At 42.5% G+C, this 15,561-nt stretch overlaps 1 protein-coding gene across 1 annotated transcript in view; it reads left to right on the top strand.

Annotated features, from left to right (window-relative positions):
- The window catches only part of SNCAIP (synuclein alpha interacting protein), a 149,339-nt gene that overhangs the window by 128,744 nt on the left and 5,034 nt on the right, over positions 1 to 15,561 (top strand). Inside the window, exons 8-11 of the mRNA XM_060006967.1 lie at positions 1,375 to 1,544; positions 6,144 to 6,236; positions 6,869 to 7,937; positions 9,195 to 9,265. Of these exons, the coding sequence (XP_059862950.1) occupies positions 1,375 to 1,544; positions 6,144 to 6,236; positions 6,869 to 7,937; positions 9,195 to 9,265 (1,403 nt within the window). The remainder of the gene's footprint in view (positions 1 to 1,374; positions 1,545 to 6,143; positions 6,237 to 6,868; positions 7,938 to 9,194; positions 9,266 to 15,561) is intronic.

Genomic DNA, 15,561 nt, shown 5'->3' with positions numbered 1-15,561 from the left:
CTTCGTTCCTGTGCACAGGCTTTCTCTAGTTGCATCGAGCGGGGGCTACTCTTCATTGTGGTGCGCAGGCTTCTCATTGTGGTGGCTTCTTTTGTTGCGGAGCATGGGCTCCAGGTGTGCGGGCTTCAGTAGTTGGGGCACGTGGACTCAGTAGTTGTGGCTTGCGAGTTCTAGAGCACAGACTCCGTAGTTGTGGTGCACGGCCTTAGTTGCTCTGCAGCATGTGGGATCTTCCCGGACCAGGCAATCGAACCCATGCCCCCTGCATTGGCAGGCAGATTCTTAACCACTGCGCCACCAGGGAAGTCACCCGAGAACCCTCTCCTTTTTAATTGGGTGATAACAAGCTCACAGCAAGCTCCCTTCTACAACGTCTGCTCAATATATGGGACATACCCTTGCCATGGCACGTGGTGGGAATGTGGGCCCTGACATGACAATTCTCTCCTGTTCTTTTTATTCCTGATTGGGTAGGTTCAGCAACAGATCATGTGCACTGCCCAAGTAAATAGGAAAAAGTAAACAAAATTCCTTCTTTTTCTTATGGGCATCCCCAACTTCAAGGGCCCACCCACTGAAAGGGACAAAGCCTCTCACCACAGACACTGCCCTGCACACCTCCTAGAGGAAAGGACTCTAAGGAAGAAGGAGCCTCCACCCCTTCCCAGTCTCCTTCCGAGGCTGTTGTGAGATTGATAGTAGTGGGATTGGTTGGCTGCATCGTTGTAGGCTCCAAAACGAGGCATCTGACACTGACCACTGAAAGCTCACCAGAGGCTGTCCTTTGTGTGTGATGGTACTCCTCAACCCAACCGTGTCCCGCTCTGGGCTCTGGTGACTGGTTTTGGAACAACAGGAAAAGTTCCATTCAACCTTCTGTTACAGTCATTAAAAAATACGGATGTTTACGGATGGACCTAGAGAATATCATACTAAGTAAGTCGGACAGAGAAAGACAACTACTATATGGTATCACTCGTATGTGGAATGTGAAAAATAATACAAATGAATCTATATACAAAACAGAAACAGACTCACAGACATAGCAAACAAATTTATGGTTACCAAAGGGGAGAGGGAGGCAGGGGGAGGAATAAATTAGGAGCATGGGGTTAACAGATACTAACTACATCAAATAGATAAACAACAAAGACCTGCTGTATATAGCATGGGGAACTATATTCAGTATCTTGTAATAACCTATGATGAAAAAGATCTGAAAAAAATGTATATAAATATAACTGAATCACTTTGCTGCACACCTGAAACTAGCAATATTGTAAATTAGCTGTACTTCAATTCAAAAAAATAATAAATACATAACGTTTAGAGGGAGGTTCTGATATAATCACATGTCTCCGCATTCTCTGACAGACCCTGGTTGAATATGGAGCAAATGTCACCATGCAGAACCACGCGGGGGAAAAGCCTTCCCAGAGCGCTGAGCGCCACGGACACACCCTGTGCTCCCGGTACCTGGTGGTGGTGGAGACCTGCATGTCGCTGGCCTCCCAGGTGGTGAAGCTAACCAAGCAGCTGAAGGAGTGAGTGACCTGTTCGTTCCACGAGAACCAAGTCTGGCTGCTCGTCGTTGTGCTTAGGTTTCAGCCAGGTCTTTGGAAGGCTCCCTCCTGCTGGTCTTACAGGAGTTCCCTAGTATCCTCCTCATCTTCTTTTCTTCCTCCGTCCCAAGTCCTCATGGCCAGCATTCATGCCATTTCTGCAGAGGCAAAATGATATTTAAACAAAAAAAATGCAGAGCTAGCTTCCTAAGCGGAGAACTTAAGCCACAGTGGACAAGGGAAAGGAGCCTCTCTCTGTGCTCACATCTCAGGGTCAGATGACGTGGCAGGTGCGGAAAGCACATGTGGGCATCATCCCAAACTTCTGTCCTTAACAGTCTAGCAAATCATCAAAAGCAAGAAAGAGAGAGAAGGGCTAGAGATGGGCCAGTTTCTCAGTTTTCTCAAAAAGAAAAAATGTATATTTGGGAAATTACAGACAGGTCACCTGGTAAATATCACTGGCAAATTTATTATAAAAATTAAGCAGACGATTCATGAATCCTCAGAATTTAAAATCCTCAGAATGTAAACTTAGCGTGATGTTACTTAAAACACTCTTTGTCTAGCTAAAATCAGTTCTTTTTTGATGAGATGATTCAGCTGGTACACACTGCATACCTAGATGCCAGGGAAGCATTTCTGGAAGGCTGCCATGATATGCTTGAAGAAAGGAGAACCAGAGGAGAGGCCATCTGAGGGGTCTCCAGCAGGTTGGAGGATTAAGGAGCTGATGCTCGTCTGAGGGGACCAAGGTCAGCCCTTGGAAAACACATCAGCCAAGTGACAGCTGCCATACTAGGAAGGGAATCATTGAACATCAAAAATAGTCCTCAAAGTAATGGTGACAGATTAGGAGGACAAACCTTAAAAATTAAATTTTAAGGAAAAAAATGAAGTTTTATTTTAAAATTATAAAAAGTTTTTTTTTTTTCTTTCCTTGTGAAAAAAGACCTGTGGTTGGTAGGAGGCCTTAACTGATTAGAAGTGTAATTCATGCAACAATATGACAAGTCCTGAGATCCTCTGGTTCCTCGCTAAGCTCGGGGAATTGTTTTCTCTCTCTGCTTCTATCCTCTTGCCTTAGAGGTAAGAGTCTCTGTACTCCTCTGCTTCTCCCCCTGCCAGTACCTAGAATACTCTCTTTAATGAATTTAGGCTTTTACTAGGAAAAAAAAATAAAATTTAAACTTAAAAATTAGAACGGTTCCTTTCCCTCCAAGAATCCTCTGCCCAATTACACAAGACTCCCCCGGGGCAGGTGAGCTAAGCGAGCCTGAACGTCTGGGGAAAATGCACACAGATTCGTAACTCAGTAAGTTATCTTGCTACAGCGAACATACTTGTACACGTCTTTATGTACATGTACTGGTGTTTCTGAAAAGTTCCTAGAAGGGGAATTGTCAGAACAAAGTGCATATGTATTTAAAATGTGGATAGATCTCGCCACTGTCCTCCAGAACTGTTGCACCGGTGGACACTCCCCCCAGTAGTATATGGACATATCCACCAAGAGGAACTTTAAAATGGTCCAATGGAATGTTTTTTCTTAAGGTTTCTTAAAAACACTAGTTTTTCAGCCCAAAATTGTTGAGTGGGAGACAGTCTTGAGTGCCTTTTCCTACTAGAATATTTTTACCAACCGTTTGGAGTTAATAAACATAGCTATTATTTAGAAATGGCAACCTTCAGCTCTCTTAGAGATCCTGATCTACAGGCGTAGGTATTATGGGTTGAATTGTGGCCGCATAAAATGATGTGTTGGGGTCCTAACCCCTAGTACCTCGGAATGTGAGCTTATTTGGAGATAGGGTCTTTATAAAAGTAATCAAGTTAAAATGAAGTCACACACACACACACACACACACACACACACACACACAGTGTATTTTACTTTCCTTAAGTAAAAAAAGAAAATTACAAAATACAGTGTGCAGTATAATCTCATTTCTAAGAAATCCCTCTCTCTCCCCCCAACCCCGCTCTCCCTGCCGCCACAAGCTGGTATGATACACTCCAAAATGTTACTCACTCTTTCTAAATGGTTTGAATTTTTAAAGTAATTGTATTAATTTAGCCATCAGAAAAAAACTAAGTTAAACAAAGCTAGCAAACTCTTTCCATGTTGGGTAAAAACAATGAAATAACTTGGTATTTTTTCAATAAAGAGAAAACAATGTATGGTAACACTCGATTTACTCTGGACATAGAAGCGTATTATCAGAATGTGCATTAAAGTTAAGAAAACACGTCAAAAGCCATAGGTTACAGAAAGTGAAATCTGTTTAGAAAACACATTAATTATTACAGAACTTGGAAAAAGGAAAACTGATTCTGATTTTAGAGGAGTAAGCAGTATTTACCGAACTCTGCAGTATTAGTGTGGTACCCGCCCCCCACCCCCCGCCGCAAACTGTCCCCCAAAGATGTCTATCACATCCTAATCCCTGGAAGGTATGAATATGTTACCTTACATGACAAAAAGGGAATTAAGGTTGCAGATGGAGTTAAGGTCACCCTGGATTATTGGGGTTGGTCCAATCTCATCACATGAGTAACAGTAAAGAGAAGGCAGAAAAGGAGATCAGAGAGACTCAAAGTGTGAGAAGGACTCAATCTGCTCTTGCAGACTTTGATGAGGGAGGAAGGGGCTGTGAGCCAAGAAGTGCAGTAACCTCTAGGAGCTGGCAATGACCCTCAACTGACAGCAAGAAAACAGAGACCTCAGTCCTACAACTGCAAGGAACCGAGTCTGCGCCTGATTTGAATAAGCAGGACATAGACTTTCATCTTAGAGCCTCCAGAAAGGAATGCAGACTGTGGATACCTCGATTTTAATCTGGAGAGACCCATTCTGGTCTTCCGACCTACAGAACTGTAAGATACACATGTGTTGTTTTAAATCACTAAGCATGTAATAATTTGTTAACAGAAGTAGAAAATTAATACGGTTAGCATCAAAACTGGTAGCAGCTCTCGTGAGCAGGGATGAGGAACTAAACAAATGAGTTACAAGTGTTCTTAAACGGACTGCCGAATCTTAGATACTGGCTTGAGGAAGCCCAGTCTTCTCCTTGCCAAATGTCACTGCACATACTCAACAGCTGTCAGCTGCCTAAATTTAATTCTGTGAGAACAGATTTGGATAATAACCTTCCATCAGCCCCCAATACTCTCCTTTTCTCAGAAGTGGTCAGTCTTAGTCCTAACATTTCATCCCTAAGACCTAAGAAGTCTGTGATCTCATTTTTCTCACTCATTCTGTGACTCACATAATGAAAACTTAATTGTCTAAAGGAGGAGCCAGCAATCTTTTCCCTGAAGAGTCAGATAGTAAATATTTTAGGCTTGTGCACCACATGTTCTGTGTCATAATTACTCAACTCTGCTTTTGTAGCGTGAAATCAGCACTCGATAATATGTAAATGAATGTGTATGGCTCTGTTTCAATAAAACTTTATTTACAAAAACAGGTGATGGGCTGGATTTGGCCCATAGTCTATAGTCTATAGTTTGCTGACCCTAGTCTCAAGAATGCATACAAAATAAAAATACGTAAGAGCACTCTACTTTTCCCACTTTGAAATTTGGAACTGCATGTCAAGTTTTTTAGAAAAACATTTAGTGAGGGGTTAAAACAGATGAAGAAAGATTAAAAGGAGGTTAAACTCCTTTTATAGGGTTCTTAGGTGTCAGAGTGAATTATGACACAGTCAAGAAAACTATTTGGAGGCAGTTAGATGGACTGATGACAGAAATCACAAGTATGAATGGAGAAAGAAAGGACTCTATTCTCTAGATTCTAAAAAAGCCCTCAGAAAGGACTCATCAACTTTTAAGTATAATAGATGAGCATGTGAAATATGAATATATAAAAATATGTGAGCATATGTCTAGTATACTAGTCTGCTAGGGCTGCTGTAACAAAGTACCACAAACTGCCTGGCTTAAACAACAGAAATTTGTTTTCTCACAGTTCTGGAGGCTAGAAGTCTGGAATCAAGGTGTTGACAGGGTTGGTTCCTTCTGAGGGCTGTGAGGGAGAATCTGTTCTATGCCTCCCTCCTAGTGTTTGGTGGTGTGCTGCCAATCTTTGGCATTCTTTGGCTTGTAAATGAATCAGCCTAATCTTTGCCTTCATGTTCACGTTATGCTCTCGCTGTGTGTGTCTGTCTCTGTGTCCAAATTTTCCCTTTTCTAAAGGACACTTCATACTGTGTACTTTCTACCTATATACACATATATTAGGGAAACTTTTTCTATGTCATAGATATTCAAATATATTATCATTCTTAATAGCTGCCTTCACAGAAATAATTATAAATTATTTACTCAGTCTTATTGATGATCATTTAGGTTATAGTTTTTTTACTCATGCGAATAATGACTATCTTTTGGGGTACTTTTGAGTGCATCCTCAGGAAAATGTCTAAATTTTAAGGATGAAGATTATGCACATTTGTAAGATTTTTAGATTTATTGCAACTTATCGAAAATCATCATGAAAAAAATGTATACCTGTTCATTTATGATAGTAGCAATGTGTCAGAGAGCTTATATATTTTGGTTTGTTTTTCCCAGACAGACAATGCAACGTGTCACACTGCAGAACCAGCTCCAACAACTTCTGGAAGCCCAGAAATCAGAGGGCAAATCTCTCCTTTCTTCGCCCAGGTAATACCAGAAACGTTGGTGGTTAGAATTCTTAACTGTCTTTAACGTGTGAGCCTTCTTTTGGACTTTCTTTTAATATCTTTTAAGAAGATAACAGAAAACATTTTATTCTTATAAAGAGGAATAAAAATGAGCTAACATATGGAGAAAGGCACTGGACCTAGTGTCAGAAGACTTGAATTTATCTCTGGCTGTGCCATTTCTTCTTTCCAGGACTAGAAACAAGTCACTTACTCTTTCAGAATCTTTTATTTCTTCATCTATGGAATGGAAATAAAGATATGTAGGTTCATAAGGTTGTTGAAGATGGGATTAATTGAGAAAATTTGTGCAAAATTAATGTATAAACAATGAAACAGTAGTTCATTGTAGTTTTGTAAAACTATTTATTGTAGTTTTGTAAAACTACAAAAGAATAAATTCTGTAGTCAAAGCAAAAGGTATGAGGCATACTATACTGGTTCTGGTTGCCACCATGGAACGCTTGTAGGTTGCTTGAAACACATATTCATTATTCTTATTTCAGTCTTAGTGTTTTGTAACTAAGTGGCATTTAAGCCATGCGGTGATTTGTGGCTGAGTTATTTTAACCCAGTAGGAAGTCATCTCATATGTCCTTCATCCTCTTTCAGTTCACCCTCCTCCCCAGCTTCCAGAAAGTCCCAGTGGAAATCCCCAGATGCAGATGATGAGCCTATAGGCAAAAGCAAACCAGGAATCCAAGAGGGGATTCAAGTTCTTGGAAGCCTGTCCGTGTCCAGCCGGGCGAGGGCCAAAGCTAAGGACGAAGATTCGGATAAAATCCTACGCCAGTTATTAGGAAAAGATATTTCAGAGAATGTCTGCACCCAGGAAAAGCTGTCCTTGGAATTCCAGGATGCTCAGGCTTCTTCTAGAAATTCAAAAAAGACCCCACTGGAGAAGAGGGAACTGAAGTTAGCCAGGCTGAAGCAGCTGATGCAGCGGCCACTGAGTGAGTCTGACACGGACTCCAACAACTCTGAGGACCCCAAGGGCACGCCTGTGAGAAAGGTTGACAGGCCCAGACCACAGCCTGTCGTGGAAAGCGTGGAGAGTATGGACAGCGCAGAAAGCTTACACCTGATGATAAAGAAACACAGCTTGGCATCAGGACGCAGGTTTCCTTTTAGTATCAAGGCCTCCAAATCTCTGGAGGGCCATAGCCCGTCCCCCACCTCAGAGAGCAGCGAGCCAGACTTGGAATCCCAGAGTCCAGGCTCAGGAACCGCGCCCCCAAACCAGCCCTCTGGAGAACTCCCTCAGCCCAGCCCTGACAGCACAGCTGCCCAGAAAGTGGCCACGAGTCCCAAGAGCGCCCTCAAGTCCCCATCTTCCAAGCGCCGAACGTCGCAGAACTTGAAACTCAGAGTTACCTTTGAGGAGCCTGTGGTGCAGATGGAGCAAACTAGCCTTGAACTAAACGGAGAGAAGGACCGAGATAAGGGCAGAGCCCTCCAGCGGACCTCCGCAAGCAGTGAACCAGGGGATCAACTGAAAAGGCCTTTTGGAACCTTCCGATCCATCATGGAGACGCTAAGTGGCAACCAGAACAATAATAATAACTATCAGGCGTCCAACCAGCTGAAGACCTCCACTCTTCCCTTAACCTCACTTGGGAGGAAGACCGCAGACGGTAAGGGAAATCCAGGGAGCTCTGCTAGCAAAGGAAAGAATAAGGCGGTGAGTGCTATTTGGAGAATATCCTTTTTATTCCTTTAAATTAATTATATTGTTCCGAACACTACAGATTGTTGCCCTTGGCCACCTTGAGGGCATCCCCAGGAGAATTCCAAAGGATTCATGAAAAGCCAAATTCATGTATTTCTAATGAGATATGTCGTGTTAGAGTACATTTTGAAAATACTCTAAGAGAGAAAGGTTAAACAAATCACAGGAGATTGTATTCTGGTCCCTAAATTTCCCTAAGTAGTTTTGATCCTTGAGAATTAGGAGTCATAGACAGGGAGCCATTTCTACAAGATTAGACTACTAATTGATGTGAAATCAGGCCCTTCTTTGGCACTGACTCTGCCGCAGGAAGCCTTCGTTCTCCTCACGGGACTGGATAGTTTATTCTCGAGCCCAATTAAACAGCACATAAATAGAAACTCTGTTTCTAAACTACTCAACTTTGGAAGGACCTTTAGAATGAATACACCACAGGGACCCCCTCGTTGGCGTTTTACGACACAAGCCCCTAAGGAAGCTCTAGTGGTCTGAAGTGCTTGCCAGCGCGCAGGGGACAGCAGAGTATGCCATGAACTACATTGTGTAATTGCATTTGTTGTAACACGATGCACTATAATCTGGATTTAAAGCCAGTGAATAGGAGATACAATCATCTTTTTAGGCAACATTTCCTGCATGTTCTGTGCATGCCATGCCCTTAAAAAAACATGGTATAGCAGCCAAAATGTGAAACTCTCTGAGGGATAGAAGGGTCCAGAATATCCATCCTGCTAACCAGAGTCACACCTGCATAATTTGTTATTTGCCATAAGGTGAAATCCCATTCCAGTGAGGTCTAAGAACTGTGCAAATTCTTCTTTGCAATACCAAAATCAAGTTTTAGTGAATATCACTCGAATTAACTGAACACACATTTTAATTACACTGATTTCCACCGAGTTGTCTTTGTTATTAAAAGACTTTAGCATGTATTTGCTTCAGCTAGAAAAGTCACACTGGTGCCCCAAACACCAGACCTTTTGGGTTAAATATGTCCAAACTTACATTGCTGGAATAAAACTTTTCCAGGTGACTTAAGGGTTCCTCTCGCGCAAGTCAGAGATCTCAGCAGTTCCCCCAGGCTCCTCAAAGTGTGTCTGAAGCTTCTACCCTTTAATCTGTCTCCTGCCTGCCTCCTGTTTATTGAGACTTGTGCATGTGCTGAGCTTGTCGCATGTGTTCAGATGACTTTTAATTGCACCTCTCTAGGAGATGTACGACAGCTGCATCAATCTTTCCTCTAACACGCTGATTGAAGAGCATCTGTGTGACTATGCACGGTACGTGGTGCTAGGGTTGTAGTGCTCAGCAGTGCCATGCCTTCACTTTGAATTGCATGATCTTTTACACGCCAGTCCTGGAGCACCTTTCCCAGGGGCTGACACCAAGGAAGTAGAAAATTACAACTCTTTCCCCAAATAGAAGAAGGCAGACTTGTAACTGGGCCTTAGAAAGGGAGCGAGTACCCTGTTGGAGGGGCTCCAGTCCAGCAGCAGAGGGCAGAGGAATCTACTCAGATCACAAACATGCTGTGCTTCCCAACTGACCTTGGCTTTCAGTCTTTGTTTTAATGGAGTCAAGTACCAAGTAAGTATAGAAATGAAATTTCCTGCCGTGGGTAGAATGAGTCAACCTCCGATCAGAATCAGAACTTTGAAACAGAGCTGAGGTTTTCCTTCATTGCTGGTTATAGACTGAAAGCTCCTTTAGTCAGCAGTCTGCTGCCCTCAGGAGAAGTGAGGTCCTGCCATGCTCTACCTCAGTGTTTGGAACCGCAATTCTGGTCCATGAGCCGGTCTCTGAGCTCCCACCAACAAAACAATGGCCTTTCTCAAACAGAATGTTTGTGATTCAAAATGTATGCATGGCGTATATAAAAGGATCATCTCCAGGGTCCCCAGCGTCTCAGTCTCCTCTTTGAGCAAAGTCCTTCTTCAGCATAGCTTTCCTTCGTCCCCCAGGGATACATACAACTAACTCCCTAACAGAGCAGGAAAGAGGAGAGGGCTAAGAAGAGAGCAGTTGACAGGGAGTTAAGTCAGTGAGTGCCTCTTGACAGATTTATTTCAGAAGAGTTAAACCCCCAACACCCTTTTAAAAGAGACTAATCATTTAAATTAAAAGAAAGCTGTGGCACGCCTTTCAGCACCCTTCCAAAATCCTCCAAAACATTTGTGTGGATGTGTGTGTGTATGTATATAATAGTTACAGGTACACAAATACAAGTGAATGTGTTGTGAGTGTAAATGTTAGTTCAGAATTCTAAGGTGTAAGAAATGTCGCTTTCCTTTTTTTTCGCCTCTAAATCACGTTTACTCTGCTCCAGGTCTCCATTCAGGCTAGAGGAAAAGTAAATCTCAGTCATTTTAGGGGGTTCCCCTAGGGGTCTCATTCATTCCATGAGTTGAAGGAAGCACCTTGGAGCTTCAGTATTTACTAGTCACCAGCATTCCGCTTGGGTCAGGCTCAACATGCTGCCTAAGTCTGGGCTGTTTCTGGCCACACTGGGGCAGGGCAGCTTGGCCAGTGCTAAAAGCCCAGTGCCTGGGGTGGGAAGGAGATAGAAAAAAATACCCTTTGCCTTCCCAGACGCTGGTATTGGTCCACTTCTGTTTCTTCCAACCTATCTTCCCCACCCCTCTGCGTCCCCATCTTAGGTTCTGTCTTCTGGTGCCTGGAAAATTCTGCTTTTGTCCTTAAGCAGAAGTCACCAAAAATACCCTGAGGCAAGGAAGCACAAAGGCTTGGCAAACTCCTTGGGAACGGGAAGGAGAAAACCTCTCATTTCTTCCAGGTTCCTACAGCACCTGGAAACAAGACAATTAGTATCCCAGTAGATTCTCCTGCCAGATATATTTCATCCTGTCTTCTTACAAGTAAGAGAACAAAGCTGACAGTCTACTATAATAGGATTGCAAAAATCAGAACACAAAAGGAGGTTATGAGGTTACTCAGACATCCCACAACTGGGTTAACACTTTCCTACTCAGTTTAAGGAACAGTCCTTCTGAAGGCTCAGTTTTGAACCTGTCAGATTCACTGGCTTTATGTATTAACAGAGTTTTCCTTCAGTGATAAACAGAAACCCCAAAATTATAATATTCAATGTAGTTAAATAAACATCCAGACCCCTTCCCCTCCCTACCTTATAAATTAACTTATCCCTTATCATGGCTGTCGTTTGGCATGTGTTCTGTGGAAAGTGAAAACCCACTAGTTTGTCCATGGCATATGGGGGAAGATTTCTCTGATTCATCATCACACAGAGGCAGGGAGAACCAGCCCAGTCTGTTCCTTAGATAAAGCAAGGGTAGATGTATCTAGCTGAGATAAAGATTCCTCAGAGAGATGAACTAGCATGGGAGCGTAGACATGAAAAATACCTAAGTGATTCTGGTGCCTGCTTCATTTTGCCTGTGGGACCCATAGAAAGGGCATCCCCCAGAAAGATGCAAGAAAGAAAGGAACCCAAGTGTCCATCTGTCAGTGGTGCCTTTAAATCTTGGCCCAAGAATTTGCTTGAAGGCCACATGGTTCCTCTTGGGAGCAGGGACTGCCCGGGATCATATAACTTTGGAAAGCAATGGCAGTCATTGGGTTGGAGTTGGCTCTAAGCATTATGCTGCTGGTGGCCCTCTCAGTATAGCCCTGGGAGAAAGAGTCGGGCAGTGGACCCTTGTTCCAGGCCTATACTGGAATCACATTTTAGTTCCTAAGATTTTTTTTTTCCCCTAGTAAAGGAAAAATAGGGACAATAAATACAACACTTTAAAGAATGTCAGCTCTGTGAGGGGGGTTCTGTTTGCTATTTATTTTTCAAAATTGGTCACAGCTTGATAGCAAAGAATCTAAATTTCTTTTCATTGCCCTTTAAAATTAGATTCAACTCTATTACTCCGAATAGCTGTTCCAGTGTGTTTCAACTGTGAGGGATGACTTTGTTTATAACAAGCAGATTTATCTTTACTTTTTCTTATAAAGGACAAGTTGGTCTTGAATTATTACAACTCCAAGGGAATGTTTGCAGTTACTTATTTTAAAATGCCAGTAAGACATTCATTTCCCAGAGCTTAAGTCTATCCAAGATCTGTAACACTTGAAGTGAGCGTCGATTCCAGTTACTGATAGGCAGAGGGCATTAACCCCTGGCCACCACTGGTCACATCCCCTTTGACCACAGAGGCACTGTAGCCTGAGGGGTTAGCATCAGGAAACCCCTAATCCTAGCACCAACATGAGAGTAGACTCCTTAAAAAGACATTAAGCAATAAACACCATTAGTGTGGGTTCTACTGCCAAGGAATTAGCCACACTGGGAATTATACATCCAGACCCAAGAGCTAGTAGCCCATATTTTACATAGATGTCAAGATTGTTCAACAGCCACTTCAAAGAGAGTGGTAGGTTTGGCCTGAGTTGATGTGAGGGTATGTCAGTGGTCATCTGCTGTGCCCAAAAGGAGGTCAGAGTTCAGGGTACCCCTACCACCAGCGCACACGCACGCGTGTACGCGTGCGCGCGCGCGCGCACACACACACACACACACACACATTTCTGTCCTTATTGTCAGTACATATTACTAAACAGAAAAATGAGCAAAGACATGGAAGACATTGGGAAGGTAGAGGTGAGGCCCTGGCTGAAACCTGTCCCAAGTCAAGCATACCCTCAGCCCCACCGAACAGCATTTCCAGAATCATGATGGAAAATGCAGTCAGCACAAAAAGGAATCCCTGGTAAACAAAGGCATCTTTGCCATAATTTCTCTGGATATAATCAAATAACCACATTTCAATCTTAAATTTTTGATCTTAAAGTATTTTCATAGGCTTTTTAAGGATCTTGAAGGGATAATTATATAATTACCTAGTCATAGGTATGTTACCAAGCTAGCTGAGAGTATGTTGATTGCATAGTTCTAGAGTGAATCCCCTGGAGCAGACTGAATCTTACCAATGTAACAGTTCAGAAAAGTTTGTTAGAATGCTAGTACTAAAAGGGCACTGAGTAACGCTATAGACATTAGAGTTTCTGCCCCAAAACTGTACTTTCAAGTTCTAATCTCTGATCTAAAGTATGTTTTTCTGTGTTTTCGTGTCTAATATACTAGCTCTGGGGTCCAGAGCCAATGAGTCAGGAGGAGTACCATGGTGTACCTGGGGTGACCACCTCTGCTCCAAAAACCCCTAGAGCCTGTCTGGTCTCCTTCCCCCACACCCCTCCCCATGTTTCCCCGGTGTTCTCTGTTTCTCCTGCCCAACTCTTGTCCCGCCCACCCCACCTCTGTCTCCCTAGGGTTCACATTCATTTCAGAGAGAAAACCCTTATTTCATATGGAAGCGTTGTCCCTGTGACGTGGGGGAAGGAGATCCGAATCTTGAACCATTTCTCCAGATTACGTTCATTAAGTGACAGCTTCTCCTTTGAAATGATCCCAATTTTGCATTGTCCTCGGCTGTTGCATAGGAGGATCTTGTGTGTGGAGGAAAACGCCCATGTTATGGGGGATTGTTAAAATATTCAGATATCTCCAGTGTCTGGGCACAGCTTAGCAAACTTTATAAAAGCTGCTAGAGTTTGCAGGATTCATGAGAGCATGACTCACAAATGGAGTTTCTATTCATAAGGTCCTTATACCCTCTGGGAAAAGGAGAAAGAGTGTTCCATCACAGGAAGACAGTAGAACAAGGTTTAGTATCCAAATTTAATGAGTTGAGACATAGAAAAAGCTATTGCAACTAAGACCCCATGTTCTATCTTAAAGCACTGCCCTTGGAAGGCAAGAAATAAACATGTAGAACACCCATGAGCTATAGGTAGGAGGGTACGGGGGGAGATCTGCCTTGGAAACCAAAATTATCCCACTAGAAATACATTCTTTCAGCATGCTAATCCTGGTTTAAGTGTAGTCCCAAAAGTTATGAACAAACAACTCCCTTCTTCCACCTCCAGCTTCCTTTCCTCGCCCTCCCCAGTCTGGTTTTGAATTGTGTAATTCCAAAGGGGATGAATATAGAACCCACGTCATATTTGCACCACATGTCTGCCACCACGAGTGTCTGCACATTAAAAGAGCTGGGCCTGTCTATAAACTTTCTTAAGGCTGGACTTTTAAAGAAGCAGCAAGTCATTGAGGTTTAAAAGTATCATGTAGAGACTTTACTCAAACGCCTTCCAGTACCTTCACTGAGAATCTCTGCTCCAACCACAGCCAGTTGGGGTTTTCCTTCCCATGCCGAGAACAGTGCAGCTATATGACCCTCCTGGATGTCAGATCCCTGGATTGCCAGTGCCCTTGTCTCAGTGATGTCCTTAGCAATAAGCCATGCATTTTGCTGGGCCAAAATAAGGCATGTCCCTTCATTCAGCAAGATCATGATCAAGAGAAAACTAAGAGAGGATACAGTTAAAACATGGTCAACTCGATGAAAGGTATAACTTCCTGACACCGGTGACCCTTGGTGGTACCATCATATCCAAGTCTGTACCCCAATGTCTTAGCTTGGTGCCTGGCACATGGTAAGGATTTCAGAATATTTGGAGAGAGAGGGAGAGCTAGAGAGAGGAAAAGGAGGAAAAACAAGGAAAAGAAAACTAAAAAGGACCAAGCCTGTCATCCCACAGAAAGGATGGTATGCTCTGTAGAAATCTAGGCCTTTTGATTACAAGTCTACCCTCCTACAGTGAGTTTCATATTGGGTATTTCAAGTATATGTTTTTATTCTTTGAACCAGAATCTCATTTTTTTTAGTAGATGGGATTTATAGATATGCTCTCAGTGAAGCTCTGAAGGAGATCACAAAAGTAGCTAAGTAAGTCTACCTGTTTTGTCTATCATTGGAAAATGTAATGCCTACCCGTGGGCTGTTTTAGGCAGAGTCTCTAAAATATCTTGCCATCTGGTCACCCTGGGCTGTAGAAATATGGAATCCATGCCTAGATGAGTCAGCAAGTTAGATTACTTGAAAAACTGTTATTTAAATTTAAGCCTTCTTTCCAATTTTGGTCACAGAGAATGTGATTCCATATCCAAAAATGAAATCAAGGAGCAGCAAATTATCTGAATAATTCATGCCAGAATTACCCAAACACTTTTGCCTTTTTTCTTTCTTTTTTTTTGAATAACTGGTAATTCAGGACTAAGTAATTGAAGGGTTCAGGGAGACTTGAATCATCCTGATATTATTCAGATAAATGCCTCAAATTAACATTTTACTTGGTATTGACTCAACTCTAATCATGCTGGGTTTTGTCCTGCAGAAAGTGTTTTTAGTGTTTTTGAGCACAGCACCCCTTATATTAAAGTAGAAATACTCCATCCATGTCTAAATGATGATGATATTCTTAGACTACAACCTAAGATTTTTAAAGTTTTATTTATTTTTAGTTTAATTTTGGCCATCCCTGTGCCCAACCTACTCCGTTCTCTATTCCTACTCCCCTGAGTCAACTGCTTGCTTGTCTTTAGGTGTTTTCTCTAGTATTCTCTTATTTCTTTTCTTTCTTTTTTTTTTTTTTTTTAATTTTTGGCTGTGATGGGTGTTTGTTGCTGCACGTGGGCTTTCTCTAGTTGCAA

Source organism: Delphinus delphis, chromosome 3, assembly GCF_949987515.2.
Source record: "Delphinus delphis chromosome 3, mDelDel1.2, whole genome shotgun sequence".
NCBI classification, from domain to species: Eukaryota; Metazoa; Chordata; class Mammalia; order Artiodactyla; family Delphinidae; genus Delphinus; species Delphinus delphis.
This window is presented reverse-complemented; position numbering and strand designations above follow the sequence as displayed.